The 15,168-nt window shown below is 43.5% G+C and overlaps 9 protein-coding genes across 9 annotated transcripts; 4 read left to right on the forward strand and 5 right to left on the reverse strand. All coding sequences in view use genetic code 12, as the record gives it.

Moving 5' to 3' along the window:
* Positions 1-122: 122 nt before the first annotated feature.
* PGUG_02442 (cleavage polyadenylation factor subunit) lies at positions 123-2,588 on the forward strand (the record flags this gene model as incomplete). Its single annotated transcript, XM_001484663.1, has 1 exon — positions 123-2,588. One exon carries the CDS (start codon positions 123-125, stop codon positions 2,586-2,588), a length of 2,466 nt encoding a protein of 821 aa, XP_001484713.2.
* A 486-nt stretch (positions 2,589-3,074) lies between these two features.
* On the reverse strand, positions 3,075-4,523 carry PGUG_02443 (mRNA splicing protein; the record flags this gene model as incomplete). Its single annotated transcript, XM_001484664.1, has 1 exon — positions 3,075-4,523. The coding sequence occupies one exon, from the start codon at positions 4,521-4,523 to the stop codon at positions 3,075-3,077; it is 1,449 nt and encodes a 482-aa protein (XP_001484714.2).
* Positions 4,524-4,705: 182 nt separating this feature from the next.
* PGUG_02444 (S-adenosylmethionine-dependent methyltransferase) lies at positions 4,706-5,377 on the reverse strand (the record flags this gene model as incomplete). The annotated part of the gene is made up of 1 exon (XM_001484665.1): positions 4,706-5,377. One exon carries the CDS (start codon positions 5,375-5,377, stop codon positions 4,706-4,708), a length of 672 nt encoding a protein of 223 aa, XP_001484715.2.
* A 92-nt stretch (positions 5,378-5,469) lies between these two features.
* On the forward strand, positions 5,470-5,703 carry RUB1 (NEDD8 family protein; the record flags this gene model as incomplete). The annotated part of the gene is made up of 1 exon (XM_001484666.1): positions 5,470-5,703. One exon carries the CDS (start codon positions 5,470-5,472, stop codon positions 5,701-5,703), a length of 234 nt encoding a protein of 77 aa, XP_001484716.2.
* A 191-nt stretch (positions 5,704-5,894) lies between these two features.
* Positions 5,895-8,000, reverse strand: PGUG_02446 (uncharacterized protein; the record flags this gene model as incomplete). The annotated part of the gene is made up of 1 exon (XM_001484667.1): positions 5,895-8,000. One exon carries the CDS (start codon positions 7,998-8,000, stop codon positions 5,895-5,897), a length of 2,106 nt encoding a protein of 701 aa, XP_001484717.2.
* Positions 8,001-8,190: 190 nt separating this feature from the next.
* PGUG_02447 (uncharacterized protein) lies at positions 8,191-10,542 on the forward strand (the record flags this gene model as incomplete). Its single annotated transcript, XM_001484668.1, has 1 exon — positions 8,191-10,542. One exon carries the CDS (start codon positions 8,191-8,193, stop codon positions 10,540-10,542), a length of 2,352 nt encoding a protein of 783 aa, XP_001484718.2.
* Positions 10,543-10,667: 125 nt separating this feature from the next.
* On the forward strand, positions 10,668-12,236 carry PGUG_02448 (uncharacterized protein; the record flags this gene model as incomplete). The annotated part of the gene is made up of 1 exon (XM_001484669.1): positions 10,668-12,236. One exon carries the CDS (start codon positions 10,668-10,670, stop codon positions 12,234-12,236), a length of 1,569 nt encoding a protein of 522 aa, XP_001484719.2.
* Positions 12,237-12,329: 93 nt separating this feature from the next.
* Positions 12,330-13,241, reverse strand: PIL1 (lipid-binding protein; the record flags this gene model as incomplete). Its single annotated transcript, XM_001484670.1, has 1 exon — positions 12,330-13,241. The coding sequence occupies one exon, from the start codon at positions 13,239-13,241 to the stop codon at positions 12,330-12,332; it is 912 nt and encodes a 303-aa protein (XP_001484720.1).
* Positions 13,242-13,886: 645 nt separating this feature from the next.
* HAT1 (histone acetyltransferase catalytic subunit) lies at positions 13,887-15,101 on the reverse strand (the record flags this gene model as incomplete). The annotated part of the gene is made up of 1 exon (XM_001484671.1): positions 13,887-15,101. One exon carries the CDS (start codon positions 15,099-15,101, stop codon positions 13,887-13,889), a length of 1,215 nt encoding a protein of 404 aa, XP_001484721.1.
* Positions 15,102-15,168: the final 67 nt, after the last annotated feature.

Below are 15,168 nucleotides of genomic sequence, written 5' to 3' on the forward strand. Positions count from 1 at the left end.
GTAAAAATTTCCTCACATAATGTCCAAGATCCCTATATATTCAACACTTCCCGTGAAACCAGCTAGGTCGAGTTTCCACAGTAGAATTTTACAGATCGAAGGGTGTTTAGGACCTTTAAAAGATGCACTTATGGAGGTGGACGAAGTGGATGACTGGTTCGATAAGGCAGTGCCCGTTGAAATATTCGCAAACTTTAAGTTTGTTTGAAAATAAAATGATAATTACACCATACAATGCTGGACATACTTTGGGTGGTACCTTCTGGTGTATAACCAAGAGATTAGAAAAGGTAATTTATGCCCCCTCATGGAACCATTCGAAGGACTCATTCTTGAGTAGTTCAAGCTTTCTTTCAGCATCAACCGGTAACCCATTGTCTCAATTGATGAGACCCACTGTATTGATAACCAACACTGATCTTGGTTCTAATCTTCCCCATAAAAAACGAGCAGAAAAGTTCCTCCAGTTGATGGATGCTACACTCGCGAATGGAGGTGCTGTGGTGCTTCCAACGTCACTTTCTGGCCGGTTTCTCGAACTTTTGCATCTCGTGGACCACCATCTTCAAAGTCAGCCAATTCCAGTCTATTTCTTGTCCTATTCAGGAACTAAGGTTCTCAATTATGCATCTAGTTTACTCGAGTGGATGTCCACTCTGTTGGTAAAAGAATGGGAGGCTGCATCTTCTGCCTCCATGAACAGCACCAACAAGAATAATTTCCCATTTGATCCCTCCAAGGTTGATCTCTTGCTGGATCCCAAGGAATTGATTCAACTCAGTGGCCCCAAAATCGTATTATGTGCTGGGATAGATATGAATAGTGGTGATGTATCGTTTGAAGTTTTGAAATACTTATGCCTGGATCAGAAGAATACGGTTTTGTTGACTGAAAAAACTCATTTTGGTGCCGATTTTAGTATCAACGCCCAATTATTTACTGACTGGGTAAGACTCTCTAGGGAGAAATATGGAAATGCCGAAGATGGACTCGCAATTGGCTATGAAGGTACAATTCCACTTCGAGGCTTATCTCGAGAGGATCCCTTGAGTGGCTCGGAGCTCACGTCATTCCAAGAGCGTATAAATCACCAAAGAAAGAAGAAATTATTCGAACAGGTGCGTGATAGAAAGAACCAAAATTTGTTAAATGCCGATAATCTTGAGGAAGAAGACTCTTCATCGGATGATGGGGAAGACGCCGAGTCTTCTGACGAGGAAATGCCAACCACCACCGAGACAGAAGCAGGAGCAATGCCCGGTGCAATTGACACAAATGTGAATGCAATTGTCACCCAAGATGCCTTTGTCGCTGACCAAGTCAAGCAAACCTTAGATGACGAACTTCCTCTTGACGTCAAAATTACCCATAAGTTGAAGCCACGTCAGGCAATGTTTCCGTATATCCCACCTCACAAGAGAAAGTTCGATGATTATGGAGAAGTTATAGATATCAAGGACTACCAGAGAGCCGAGGACTTGACGAACGCAAAGCTTATTCTGGATTCTAAGCGAAAGTTTGAGCAAGAAGACAAGTTGAAGTGGGGAAATGATGATGACAGAAGAAGTGGTAGAGGAGGAGGCATTCAAACAAATCGTTTAACTCCTCAAGAAACCCTTAATAATCAGATCTTGCAAAAGAATCTCCATACCCTCTTCCAGCCTCGCAAGAGAGTGATTGTTACTAAAACGCAAGATCTAAAGTTCAGATGCAGTTTGTCGTTTGTTGACTTGGCAGGGCTTGTGGACTTGAGATCTCTCAGTTTGATCGTTTCATCATTGAAACCTTACAATCTCGTTCTCTTGCCTGACCCATCGAAAACAGCTGATTTGGATGAGGAGTACGATGGCCTTCCGGCCGTGAAAAAAATGTTTGAACAACTGCAAGCAATGCAGGAGAAAGAACAAAATAAACTGTCTTTATTGCATAGTTCTCGAGCACTTTCTTTGGTATCTATTCGTGGAGGTCTCAGTGGTCACTCGTCTGGTAAGTATTCAGGGCCATCACGAATGGCAATACATGCTGCAGACTATGAGACGAGCTTGAAGATTGGAGTTGATGAGCAAGAAGACTCGCTTGCCTTAACAAATTTCGAAGTGGTTCTTGAAGATGAGATCGTCGATACGTTGAAGTGGCAAAAAGTAGACGGAAACTACCGTGTTGCTCCTGCTTATGGTGAGCTTGAGCTTCACAATCCACACATGCCAAGGAAGAAGGCCAAAACCGTTCCAGATTACATCAATCCTTCCACTCAGTTCTCTTTGAAGTACATATCAAAGGAAGAATTCATGAAACGCCAAACCGAGGCGGGCCAAGCGATTGTGCAACAAGAGGGATCAAGCGGTCCCAAGTTTGCCATTGGTAATATTCGACTTCCAGAACTCAAAAGAAAACTCATTGCCAAAGAAATGAATGCCGAGTTCAAAGGTGAGGGTACTTTGGTAGTAAATGGTAAAATTGCCATCAGAAAAGTTACCTACGGTAGCATTGACGGAGACGATACAGGAGACATCGAGATTGACGGAACAGTGGGACCATTATACTACAAGGTGAAAGCGTGCATAAAAGAAATGCTAGCGTACATATAAACAGCATTTCATTTTCGCAGCCATGAAAGTGTATAGACAGTAGTGCGCAAACCGCAAACTCGTCCAATGCGGATTGAGGAAATGTAAAGAAGAATACAGTTAGTCTGAAATGCAACCCTATTCAAGAAACGGGGGCACAAGAAGGTGTTTTTATGAATTCCAAACCTTGGTTTCTTGTTACACCAGTGCGGACACTCAGACCAAGAAAGAATGCACCCCTCATTTTGACGACTATTTCGAATGCTTGCATGGTTACAAAGAAAGAGAAAAAGCCAGACTTATGTTACAACAATTGAAGGAAAACGAAGAGACTAAGAACGGAGTAACCGCCTCTGAATTATTCAAGGCTTCTGGATCGGTGTATGAAAACTTAGATTTGGTGAAGTGAGCATTGCCATGTCCTAGCATACGCTTGTATAATGACAAGTAATTAAGACTACATAGAATATTACGCAAATACGACGAGGTTGTAGTGAATGCCATATATTATGAAGGAGGATCCGGCTTCTTTGTGGGAGGTGGAGGAGCGGGTTTCGCAGGTGGTACGGGCTTGCTTGTTGGAGGTGGTGGTTTGGGCGCTGAAGATGGAGGTGGTGGTTTTAATATAGTTGTGGGTGGTGGTGGTTTTGAAGTGGTTGCTGGAGGTGGGGGCTTTAGCGTATTGGCTGGAGGCGGAGGTCTTTCTCCCATATGAAGACCTGGAGGTGGTTTTGGCTTTGTATTTTGAAGAGTTTGTGTTTGCATGGGCGGTGTGGACCTAGCCAATGGTGTGGGGATTGGAGGCTGTGATTGCCATGGGGACACAGGCAATGAAGGGATTGAAGGCTTTTGGCGTTTCCATGGAGGAAGAGAAGCATCGTCGTCCCTTCGTCTGCCATTTTCCTTGTGACGAGGTTCGTAACTATATGAAGCAGGGACAGCCTCTTCCTCTGGAGCATATTGTGGTTCTGGGGGCTGGTAGGATCTTTCTGGAGCACTTTCATTACGGTTTCTTAATTTACAATCTCTTGCAAAATGTCCAACTTTACCGCATATTTTGCACACAATCAGAGATATATCCATCACAGGTGGAGCTTGTCTTTCCTCTTCAGGGATAAATGGACGAGACTCACGAAGTGTACCGTTCAAGATGGCTAATTCTCGCAATTGACCACGCTTCAAGTCGTTTTGACCCATCGGCGACGAAATGGCCTTATTGATGATTTCGTTAGCAAACATGATTGCTTTTTCTATTTTCCTGGACGAGTCTGCTGTAATCACCACATGGAGGTCTTCACTATTGTTGTCCACAAACGGATTAGCGAACGATTTAGGAGACATGAGTGCACCAGACTCTTCTGATTCCGTTATAACGTTGCCACTTGATTTCCCATCTTTTACCGATCCTTTTCCTCGAATTGCTAGTTTTGCACCACTGTCTTCCTGGATTTGACGCAAGGTATTTCCACGGGGCCCCAAAAGTAATCCAACAAAGTTTATGTCAGGAAAATCTTTCAACGGTATATACAATTTTTCGTAGATTTTGGCGGGTTTATGGTAGTCAAGTGGAGACATATAGTACTTGATGGTAGAAGCTGCCTTTTCCACAAGGTAATGGCGTTCGTTTTCGAGTGAAAGGCCCATTAACGAGTCGCGAGTGTTGACTCTGTTGCCATAATTGTCATACTTGGGAGGAGGGGAAGGGTCTCTCTTTAGGTTTGGGTTCTCTTGTGGCTTTCCAGAAGGCAACAACAGAAGTACACCAACTCTGCGTTTGTTGGATGTTCGTAAAAGGTCGCTGATCTCCTCGATTCTGAAGTACTGCTGGTACGCATCGAGCTGCTCGGAGGTGAGATGGCCAGATATAATGGTATCGAGTTTTTGTCCATCGATGGTTTTATGTCGTAACGGAGTCCCAGACCATTTTGTAGGTCTGGAAGAAGCTGGATTTTCCATTTTTAGTTGTGATTAGGAATGTAAAGTGGACTGTGACAGTCTCAAGTTGAGTCGATGAGATGGTGCCGCGATGCACCCATACTTAAGGATGGAGAAAGTCAGGTCATAAAAAAGACACAAGAGGAAACCGTTTGGTTCAGGAGTATAATGCCTTGACGACAGTACTACTTGAAAGCGCCTTTTTACTTTTGATGATTTTCGTCTTTTTCAAATCGCACCACGGTAAGCACTTCCCATCCTGCCTTTCTAGTAATGACTTCCTCTGCTAGCCAGCCTTGGCTACGCATGTAAAGACACACCTCCTTCGGCTTATTTCGAGCACAGAACAATATATATGCTATGCCATTGGGAGCAAGAATCGAGCTCAAATTTTTCAATACTCTCCATGTGACTTCCATGCCATCGTCTCCTCCCAACAACGCAAGGTCAAGCCAAGTTTCGTCATCGAGAGTATTAGGGGTAGCAGGCACAGCCTCTGCGGGGACGTAGGGAGGATTAAATACCAATAAATCAAGGCATTGACTTCGTATGGCCGTGGTACAGTCCATCTGACAAACGTCATATATCAGAGGAACACCACCACTGTTCTTCTTTAAGGTGGCAAGAACCGCCTGGCAGGCATGTGGATTGACATCGGTAGGTATATAGATGCCCCAGGGATACAAGTGTCGTTTGATAAATGCAATCACAATTCCTGAACCAGCTCCAATCTCCGATACTATAGGCACAGACGTATTTAAATGCAGTTTTAAGTAGTGCTGGTCTTGCTCCAAGCAGTCTAGAAGTAGGAAAGAGTCCTCAGCAGGCTCATATACATTTAAGTCCAACGTGGGAACTTCTGGTGTAGCTAGCATGGACCGAATCGATCGCACTCGAATCGCACATCGCACTCGATTTGCACTTCATCGCGCGTAGAATCCAACTTTGTGATTATATACTAGATACCATGCAAGTCAAAGTGAAAACATTGACAGGCAGAGACATCCCTGTTGACATCGAACCGACCGACAGAATCATTCGTGTCAAGGAAATGATGGAAGAAAAAGAGGGAATTCCTCCCTCCCAGCAAAGACTCATTTTCAACGGATCACAGTTGGACGACGAAAGCACGGTTCTGGAGTCTAATATCACACCAGGGAGTTCCTTGCACTTGGTGTTGACCTTGAGAGGTGGATGGTAGGATAGCCGAATTAGGATGTTAATCTTGGCCAGAGGTTAGTGGAGTAGAAATGTACCGGTTACTGAATCTCTTACTTTCGAAATTTAGCGTTTATCCTAGTCATTGGTACCTTTGACGAATGCAATTCTTTATTCATATACTCAATAACTATGCTGATACTACCAGAAGTCACGAACTTGACGTAATTGCTTTCAGCCGTTCTTAGCCGCCCATAATTTGGCATTTTGCAAGAACTTGTTGATCGATGGCTCTGCCGGGGCGGATTCCTTGTCGCCGGGAAACTCGTACTCAATGTACTCTTCTTCAACGCCATTGACCACCCTGCGCTTCCGAACAAACTCAGGAAGTAACTCTTGGACTTGCTTTACGCTCTGTTCGTCTCCATGTTCATTTTCGTAACCTTGCCATGCTCTCAACACCACAAGACGCTCTTCTGAAAGTCCCTTTGCAGCGAAATGTTCCAATGCCCGCTTGAAAATTGCGCTGGTGTTCTGCTTATGCTGGTCGGTTATGTTGAACTCCACCTCTTCTTCTTCACTTTCTTCAAAGATTCGAAGTTGTTCTTCCGTAGGAATACTCGATTCAAACAAGGCAAAAGATATCCACGAAGATGCAACATCGCTGGTCTTTGTGTACCGTTCATAAAGATCTCTTGCAAGGGAGTAGTTGAAGAGGTCCTTTTCGAACTCAATGTACAGATTCCATACTGTCCCTTTTAACTTCACATCATTTTCCCGAGTCGTAAGGTCCAACATGAACTCAAATAATGAACGACATCTTTCGTGTTCTCGGTTAGCCTCTTCGAAAGCAACATATTGCTTCACCACCAGCCATATATTCTGAACTCCATTTGAACTCTCAGTCTCTATCCATTTTTCAAATAGCTTGCGAGCTCGATCCCATTCGCCAAGTTTTCTCTCTAGTTCGATATAGAACCGGAACAACTTTGGTTTGGCTCTTGAACTTGTAAGTCCAATGCTTCTACCAAGAACTTTCCTCGCACGTAGTAAGCCGTCCTCAGGACTATTTCTCAACTCGAATTCAGCCACTCCAATCCACACCTTGGAAAATGTAAATTGTTTGTGAGGAATAGCTTGCAATAGCCTATTCCATACTGACCGTGCTTCTTCAACATCTTCAACGTCGAATTCGGTCCATAGAGCATATCTGATTCCTAGTAACACAAATCGGCGCCAATAAACCGTCTTACCGTCGTCTGTGGTGGGGGAAGTATTCATAAATTTCTCGTAGGTCTCTTTGATATCACCAGTTTTATTCTCTTCTTTGAGAATATCGATAAGTGCCCACCACGAATCGTAATTATGCGGGTCTGTTTTAATCTCCTGTTCGTATTCTGCTCGACGTTTCAAACGTATGCTTTTTTCGATGGTATCATGGTTACCATATTGTCTTTCAAAGTCAGCAAATCCACGCAACAACGTTTCCCTTTGGTGCTGTGGGAACTGAAACTTGGACTCGTCCAACAAGACGGAGTATATTGCACTGGCTCTTTCCTGCTCACGAACCGACGCTTCCCACGAAGCCCACTGGATGAAAATGCTCATTATATCCTCTTTCACAGTACCCGTTTTCAACTTCTCAAGTAATGTGTTAGCCGCAAGTTCATAGATCTTTCGAATATGAGGCACATTATCGAGAATACCAGATTCCATATGGATCCATTTGGACCAAGTTTCGACAGTGTCATGTTCCAGTACATAGCGCACAAAGATAGACCTGGCATTGTCATATTCGTCGTAGCGTCGCTCAAAGTTGATATAGGCGTCCCATGCTTCTGGAGTAGGATGCCATGAAAGCCATCGTTCAAAGATGTCCCTGACAGCTTGATAATGGCCCAAGATCTCCTCCGTTTGAACATACATAAACCACAACTTGTGTACTCTCGGAAGCACAGTCACACCCCTTTCCAAGAGGTTTCTCGCGTGGTTGACATTGCGGTGATGCAATTCCATCCGGATATACTGGGTCCAAAATGGGATGTGTTCGACATCTACTTCGAGTGCCCGTTCATAGATGGATCTGGCTCGAGTGAAATCTCGATTGAATTCCACCTCCCATTTGGCGTACCGAAGCCATTGGCCGTAATTGAGTCTGTTTTTGTTGATTTGCTGTTCGTATTCTCGGCGCTTGGTGATCTGAAATGATCGCAAGTCCTCGAGGTCTTGGATCGTTTGCTGGGGCCGCAGCCATCGTTGCTCCTTGCTTTCGAACGCCTCCTTAAGTATTTGTGAGCTGGTCACCTGCGGCACCGTGGATCCAGAAGCACTTTGAGCCATGCTGCAAAACCGTGATTTTTCGCTGGGTGCTTGATAGGTGCTTGTAGATGCCAAACTTAAATGGCATCGCAGACTGCACAGAGCCCTTCTCTGGTCGCACGTCACTGCACTTGAAAGACATGCAGGACGATAACCAACCTCACGTGGGGAAGCACTCAGTTTCTCCTTTTATGCTGCAACAGAACGTGACATGTCTATTTCGTCCGAGAGAACGAACCTGTCAGTAGTAGACACCGAAAATGAAGTCTATTCCCTGGTATCCGAAACCACGCCATTTTTAGAACATCGTCATCTGCAATATTCGATAATAGGAGATGGTGACTTGGAACCGGAAATGATAGAAGACCTTCAATCCAAATACGATGAGTACTACCAAGTTCAACAACAGAAGCTCGTGAAGCGACGGTTCTGGTGGTTCTGCTGTTTGGGTCTCGCCGCCATCATAATAATGCATCTTTCTTTCTTACCTCGAACGTCACTCAGCCGAGACTTTCGCAGATGGTATGGCCTCCATTTGACCAAATCTGACATCAAACGCAACTTTCTTCTTTACAGCGACACAGAAAACACCAGCTTCACCAATAGGGAATCCATAGACATGTGGTTGGGAAACCTCACGAAAATCAGCGAGGCCAAAAGCCATTCGTTGACATCTACAGATAATCCAGACCTAGAACGGTATGTGTCTAACGTCTTTAAACTGCTTGGATACCATCCTCATACCTACTCCTACAACGTACCGCAACTCCGCTGCCCGCAATCCCTGACACTTTCGTTGATAGCTGACGATGGTGCGGTCATCTACGATGCTCGCTTGAGCGAGAAGGGCTTCTCAACACCCGCATACCTCAGTTTCGGCTCCAATGGAGCGGTTACGGCCCCATTTGTCTACGTCGAAGAAGGGACCCATCTGAGCTACACTAAGGATGTTAACGGCTGTATAGTGATAGCCAAGTCAAATCTGTCTTCGGTACTCTCCGCAGCCGAAAAGCTACAAATTGCCCAGCACAAAGGCGCTGTAGGGTTCATCATCTACCATGAAGATTTGAACAATTCGGCGGCAATTTCAAGAGATAGTGGGTCTTTGATACCGTTCTGGAATAATGCCAACTCTCGTCCATCTATCCCGGCCATTCCCGTTAGCTATGCCTCCATTCAACCGATACTCGAAGCGTCCAAAGCAACAGACGAGCGCTTAATGCTCCATTTGAGCAGCAATTTTCTCGACCAGAAACCGAGAAGAATTTCCAACGTCGTTGGATCTGTCAAGGGAATTCTTAACGACGGGGAGATTATCATTGGCGCGGGTAGAGACTCGCTAACTTCTGCCAATGTCTTGAGCAATCATGCTGTTTTGTTTGAGATTATGAAGCATTTCCGTCAGCTTTTAAAACTCGGCTGGAAGCCCTTACGGACCATAAAGTTCGTGTCTTGGGATGGATCCAGAAGTGGTTTGGTAGGCAGTCAACTTTTTGGCGATGATCCGAAAGCTCTTGATAATAAGCACCCAGTCTTGTGCTACATCAACCTTGACCTTGACATTGTGAGAGGCACTAATTTCAGAATAGAATCAACTCCTGTGTTTGATCACTTGATTAAAAAGACGGCCAAATATATCCCATTTCCAAACGAAAAGGGGTCCAGGTCGACTCTTTTTCGTTACTGGAACAAACAAGACAAAAATGTCATCCATAACATTATATCAGACAATCCTGACCGGTCCGATGCATTTGTCTTTCAAAACCACTTGAGCGCACCTGTAATCAATGTCAGGTTTGATAATGAAACAGGATACTGTCACAATTCCAATATGTTCTCTCTAAAACATGTTAAAGACGTCGATGAGAACTTGAATTTACATTCTCTGTTAGCACGGTTTGTTGGTCTTTTCACCATTTCCTTGAGCGAGAGAGAGATTCTTCATAGTAAAACCGAACCATACTTTGAAAGTATTTCAAGGTCCTTTGACAATTACAAAGAGAAGTACCAGAACCAGTTATCAGCATGGAGCAACAAATTGGTTCCTTCAAAGCTCCTTGAAAAGTCGACCATATATAACAACGTGAAGAACGATGTGGATATTAATAGTGTGCGATTCGGGGACTTGATAGCTGAATTCCAGTCCCTTCTACAATCAGCGGTGGAGATCTCCAGCCATTTCGATACCTATTCCAAGGAAGTTCAAGATGGTCTTATTGAGGATTATCCCTGGTATAAGGCTCTTGTCAAGTTGAAACGTTATGCTCAATACAAGGTTGTGAACCATAAGTTGATACATTTAGAGAATGAGTTGTCGTTAAAACCAAGGCATTATGAGTACATCTTTAGCTCACCAGCGAAAGAAACATGGTTCCACCATTTGATATATGGAGAGGTACCTTTTTCCACTGAACAAAATTCGACTTATTTTGAAACCAACAGTCGACAAGTACTTCTATGGAGACTATATGATGCGGCAGAACGCAGCAACTACACAGATACTATAAAATGGGTTGTTGTCTTGCACGATGCAATCTATAGTATTCGTTATAAACTATCTTAATCTTATCTAAAAATTTACCTTTTTTTGCACGCGTTCCATTAGTGGGTATGGTTGCAAAATTCACATTATCTGACACATAACTTTCACACTCACCCTTTATATTTCTACCACTTTTGCATACTATCATGAACCTCTTGAGCAGGCTCGAGAATGATGAGGGATTACGTCTAGCATGGCAATTGGATAATATAGGAATTAGTGGCCTTGCTTCGAAGTTAGCCAAAAGCCGAATTACCAATTATTCAGTTCATGAATTGTGCAATCAAATCTCGAAAAATAGCCAGACTTTTCTACTTCGTGACTTGTCGAAATTGATGCATGGCTTATCTATCATGTACTCACAGCAGGTATCTTGTATCATGAGAGATGTTTCCAATATTCAGTTTCAGTTGAATCTGGCTAGGTTCTTAAACATTCTTCCTCTGACCAAGGTCACTAATAATGGAGAAGCTAGGAGGTCTAAGAAGATTACGTTTCTATCTGATGATCAAAGTTTTGACATCCAGATGGATCTCACTTTGTCTTTGACTGCTGTAACTTTCAATTCTTTACCATTTGAAGTTAAGCAAAAAGAACAAGATACAAGCACACGATTTATATCCTCACCGCAAGCCCAGCAGTACCATCACATATCTAATAAGAGCCTTGACATCGATGACGACTTTGCACTTGACTTGGGTCATCAGCTTGAAAATAATATCGAGGAGGATGTGAACATGGATACCTTGCTCCCAGATATCATCTATCCCCAAGGGCAAGAACCACAGGTTGAGTCCACAATATCCGGCTTGTTCAAAAGCACACTTCGAGACTCTTCGTCGTCATCAACCATCAAAAAAGATCCGAAGAAACGCAGGCTTATTATTGATGAGGAATGTGTTCTCAATCACACAACGAAGAGATGTAAAAGCGAAAGCTTGAAACCGGTAACCACAGAGATCCTCAACATAGAGTTTTTCCGTCATCCATACACTTTGAACCATCTCACTTCTTACTGCTATCGATGCATTTCCAAAAATGTCGAGGTCGCCAACTACTTTGATCGTTCAGATTACAGGGAATTACAAAGCACCCTTATGAAGAGCATAGAAGATGCTTCTGTCGAACATGAGGTGGGTAGGAACCTCATCCCCTCACAGGCTAGTATCAGCGAATACTATGGTGATGCCGCTATGCTCTTCGATGATCAGGATGAAAATTTGCAGCCAAATTACATGCAAGAAGATTACGATATCTCGCTTCCTGAGCTTGGGTTACGTGCAGAAAGTCAAGAAGCAAAGGAGACGAATACTTTCCCAATAGCTGATTTTGCCTTGGAACCAATAGTAGATTCTGAGGGTAAAAATTTGGCTGTTATTCCTGCTGAGATACACGGCCAACTACGTGAATTTTACCAATTCTTGATATTGAGAGGAATGAAGTACGGTGCTGTTTCAAGGTACGACAAAGCGGAACAAAGGGGGGAAAATATTTCTCCAAAACTCAAATGCGTCGTCATGTTGCATCAGCTTTTACCTCGCAGTATAGATCAATCTTTGACCATTGAGGCAGAAAGTCCACCAACGAGATCCATCGTTGCAGCATCTTTTTCCAGCATACTTGAACTTGCTTCTAAAAGCATAATCACCCTCAAAGAGCTTGACAACGCTCTACAGCTTACAGTTTCAGTGGAAACAAAAATGCAATCGAGCTAATAATTATACGAAGGCTATTAAAATAATACAAATATTACAAAAAGAGGACAGGCCAGCTTATCATAGCGATTTAGATTGTTACATTATGTGACCTTACTTTTCAGCAACCTCGTCATGCTTGGCGAATTCCTCCTCAGCATTGGCAAGATCATCCTCAGCAGGCTCCTCGTACTCAGATTGGTGCAAGGACAAGGTTGGCTTGACAGCAGCAGAGTCCAAAGTCCATGAGGCCAAGGCGTTCTCAGCGTCAATGATAATTTGCTTGGAAGCTTCGTAGCCATCGTAAGTTGGTCTGGTCTCTCCTGGAGTCACAGCAGACTCATCCAATAACTCCAACAAGGCCTTACCGTAACCAGCAACCAAAGCGTACTTTTCGGCCAATTCTCTGGTAGCGTCGAATTGGTAGTTGAAAGCAGCCTTCAATTGTTGTCTGGTAATGTTGGACAATTGTGCCTCAGCAACCAAAGACTCAGCCTCGGCTCTAACCAATTCTTGTTCCAAAACTGGAATTTTTGGCGATTGAGGGTCTTTGTATTTGAGGTGAGCAATTTCGTCGGTGATTTTTTGCTTTCTGTCTCTGGATGGTTGAACAGAAGACTCAATGTTACGAATGGTCTTCAAGGTTATACGGTACTGGTCGTACTTGTCAATGTATTGGTCTTCCAACTCACCAATCTCGTAAATTAAAACTCCCAATTTATCGGTAACGTCGGAGACATCCTCGTCGTTTTCTTCACCCCAAGCACTCAATTGCTTGGCAACGTCACGACGTTCTCTGGCAGTCAATTCAATGGCTCTCATCACATTCTTTTCCATCTTGACGTATTGACTCAATTTTCTCGACAATTCCGGACCGGTGTTACCAGCAACCGTCTTTCTGAACGAGGAAGCAATTCCTCCCTTTCCGAAAAATCTTGACTTAGTAGTCGAGGGAGGAGGAGGTGGGGATTGCAATTGAGCGGCGGTAGGAGCCTTTTGACTTCTCAAAGAATAAGTTCTGTGCATTTTTTATTAATGAACAATCTTCAATAGATAAAATAAAAATGACGGTTACACCCCCCTTTTAAATAGTGAGGTCCGTTGAGGATGACTTCTTTGTGTTACTTGCTATGAGCCGCACGCGTCTCGGCACAAGAGACATGACGAGGCGGGCGAGTCACGTACAATGGAGAGAGCAAGGAGGTAAAGCAAAAACGAGCCACAGAAACCAGTTTGCAGGAACATGTTATTTTCTCTGTTTCTTTCCAATTATTTAGTTTACTCATCAAAAAAGAGCACCAATTGTGTGCACCCGAATTCGCATTCCGGTTATGGTTATTCCGCATTGAGGTTATTGACGTTTACGTAATCACAAATTATGACGTCACGGCCCTTATAGAAGCATATACCGAAACTTCTTCGCATCAAATGACGTAATACCATGACCACTGGCCCATGCAAGAGATGCAATTGCAATCAGCCGCTTGAGTAGATTAGCATTTTTGTGGGTGAGCCGCAACATGTTAGGAACTCGGACTTTTGAACTCTGTCTTCCATGACATATTATCTGATAATTTTCTGCTATCTCAAGGCTGCAAATATGCATATGCATAATTTACGACTGACATTAAACGCAAAGCTTATACCGGAATTGCGATTTCATCGACCAGTCTACTCAAGTTTGGGTTTCTTATTGGCGCCATTGTCCAAGGCTTCATTTTCTCGCTTTAATTTGAGTGGCTCCATTATTCTGTAATAATCCTGTGCCAACGATTCGTAAGCTGTGTGTAGTTTGTCCCTTCGTGTTGCTTCGTCGAGACCCGCCAATGCTTCTTTGTTTTTCTCAAACAATCTCTTTTTGATAAATAACCTCACCTCCTTGTTTGTGACGTTTGGACTGGGCGACTTCAACTTTTGTAAAAGTAGCATTTCAACCAAACGAGAAAATTGTCTTCGTTCAAGCTTCTGCTCTCTTCTTGTCGTTTCCCACCAATCGCTATTGACGAGGTTCATGTCTATGCTTCGGAGGTCGAAGATATTTTGCTCTACGAGGCGCGAAAAGTCACTTCGGTCTCGCAAGTCGTCAAAACTCTCGTTGGGATCTTCTACCACAATTTCGACAACCTTGGGGTCTGACTTCCAAAGTTCAAATAAGCGATTGTAAAATTGTCCACCCAAATGGTTACCCTGATGTGTAGGAAGTATAATGAACTGCGAAAGCTTTTTTCGGACTTCTTCCTTACCTTCATCGAAATTCTTACCGCCAGGGTATTTCCAGTAGTTATAAGCTGTACACAATCCAACCACAGAGGGTAGTTTCGGATCATCTACCTTGTATAACACGTAAAGGTCCCACAATTCGTCTGTGCTGTCGATGTATGAAGCAGCTTCAATGAATAACAAGGTAAGAAACTGTAATCTTTTTAAGAGTTCTAATCCTCTTTCGGATTTGAGGTCAATCTTGTAAATAGCATAGCTACTGCCTCCTTGTGTGAAGGTCTCACCAAATTGTGTCCCGGGAATAGTGTAGTTTTCTTGCTCTTCTTGAATTGCATCAGCCCATTCTTCTTCGTCTTTGAAGATGGTGGACTCTGGTAAAAACTTCAAAAGTTGGTCCTTTGGTTCCTCAAGAGATTCGTCGCTCAATTTTTCCGAGTACCTGACGTTCAAGAAAGGGTAGAACGTGCAATGGTCAAAGCAAAGGAATATTACAAGATCTTTGAATCCGAATATTTGTTCAGCTTCACCAAAAACTGGATATGTAAAAGCAGGCTGGAAATGTTTAGCGCCACTTGGTTCAGTGATAAATATCTGTAGAGCCTGATTGGAAGACATGGTCCATTGCTCGGGCTGAAGCGAAGCGGCCGTGACCTTTGGTTCTGTCATAATACGTAGATTAGGTGTGTAAAAAGTTGAGAATTTAACCGCGTACGCGGGCCGGCACAGAAGACTG

Source organism: Meyerozyma guilliermondii, genomic scaffold (assembly GCF_000149425.1).
Source record: "Meyerozyma guilliermondii ATCC 6260 scaffold_3 genomic scaffold, whole genome shotgun sequence".
NCBI lineage: Eukaryota > Fungi > Ascomycota > Pichiomycetes > Serinales > Debaryomycetaceae > Meyerozyma > Meyerozyma guilliermondii.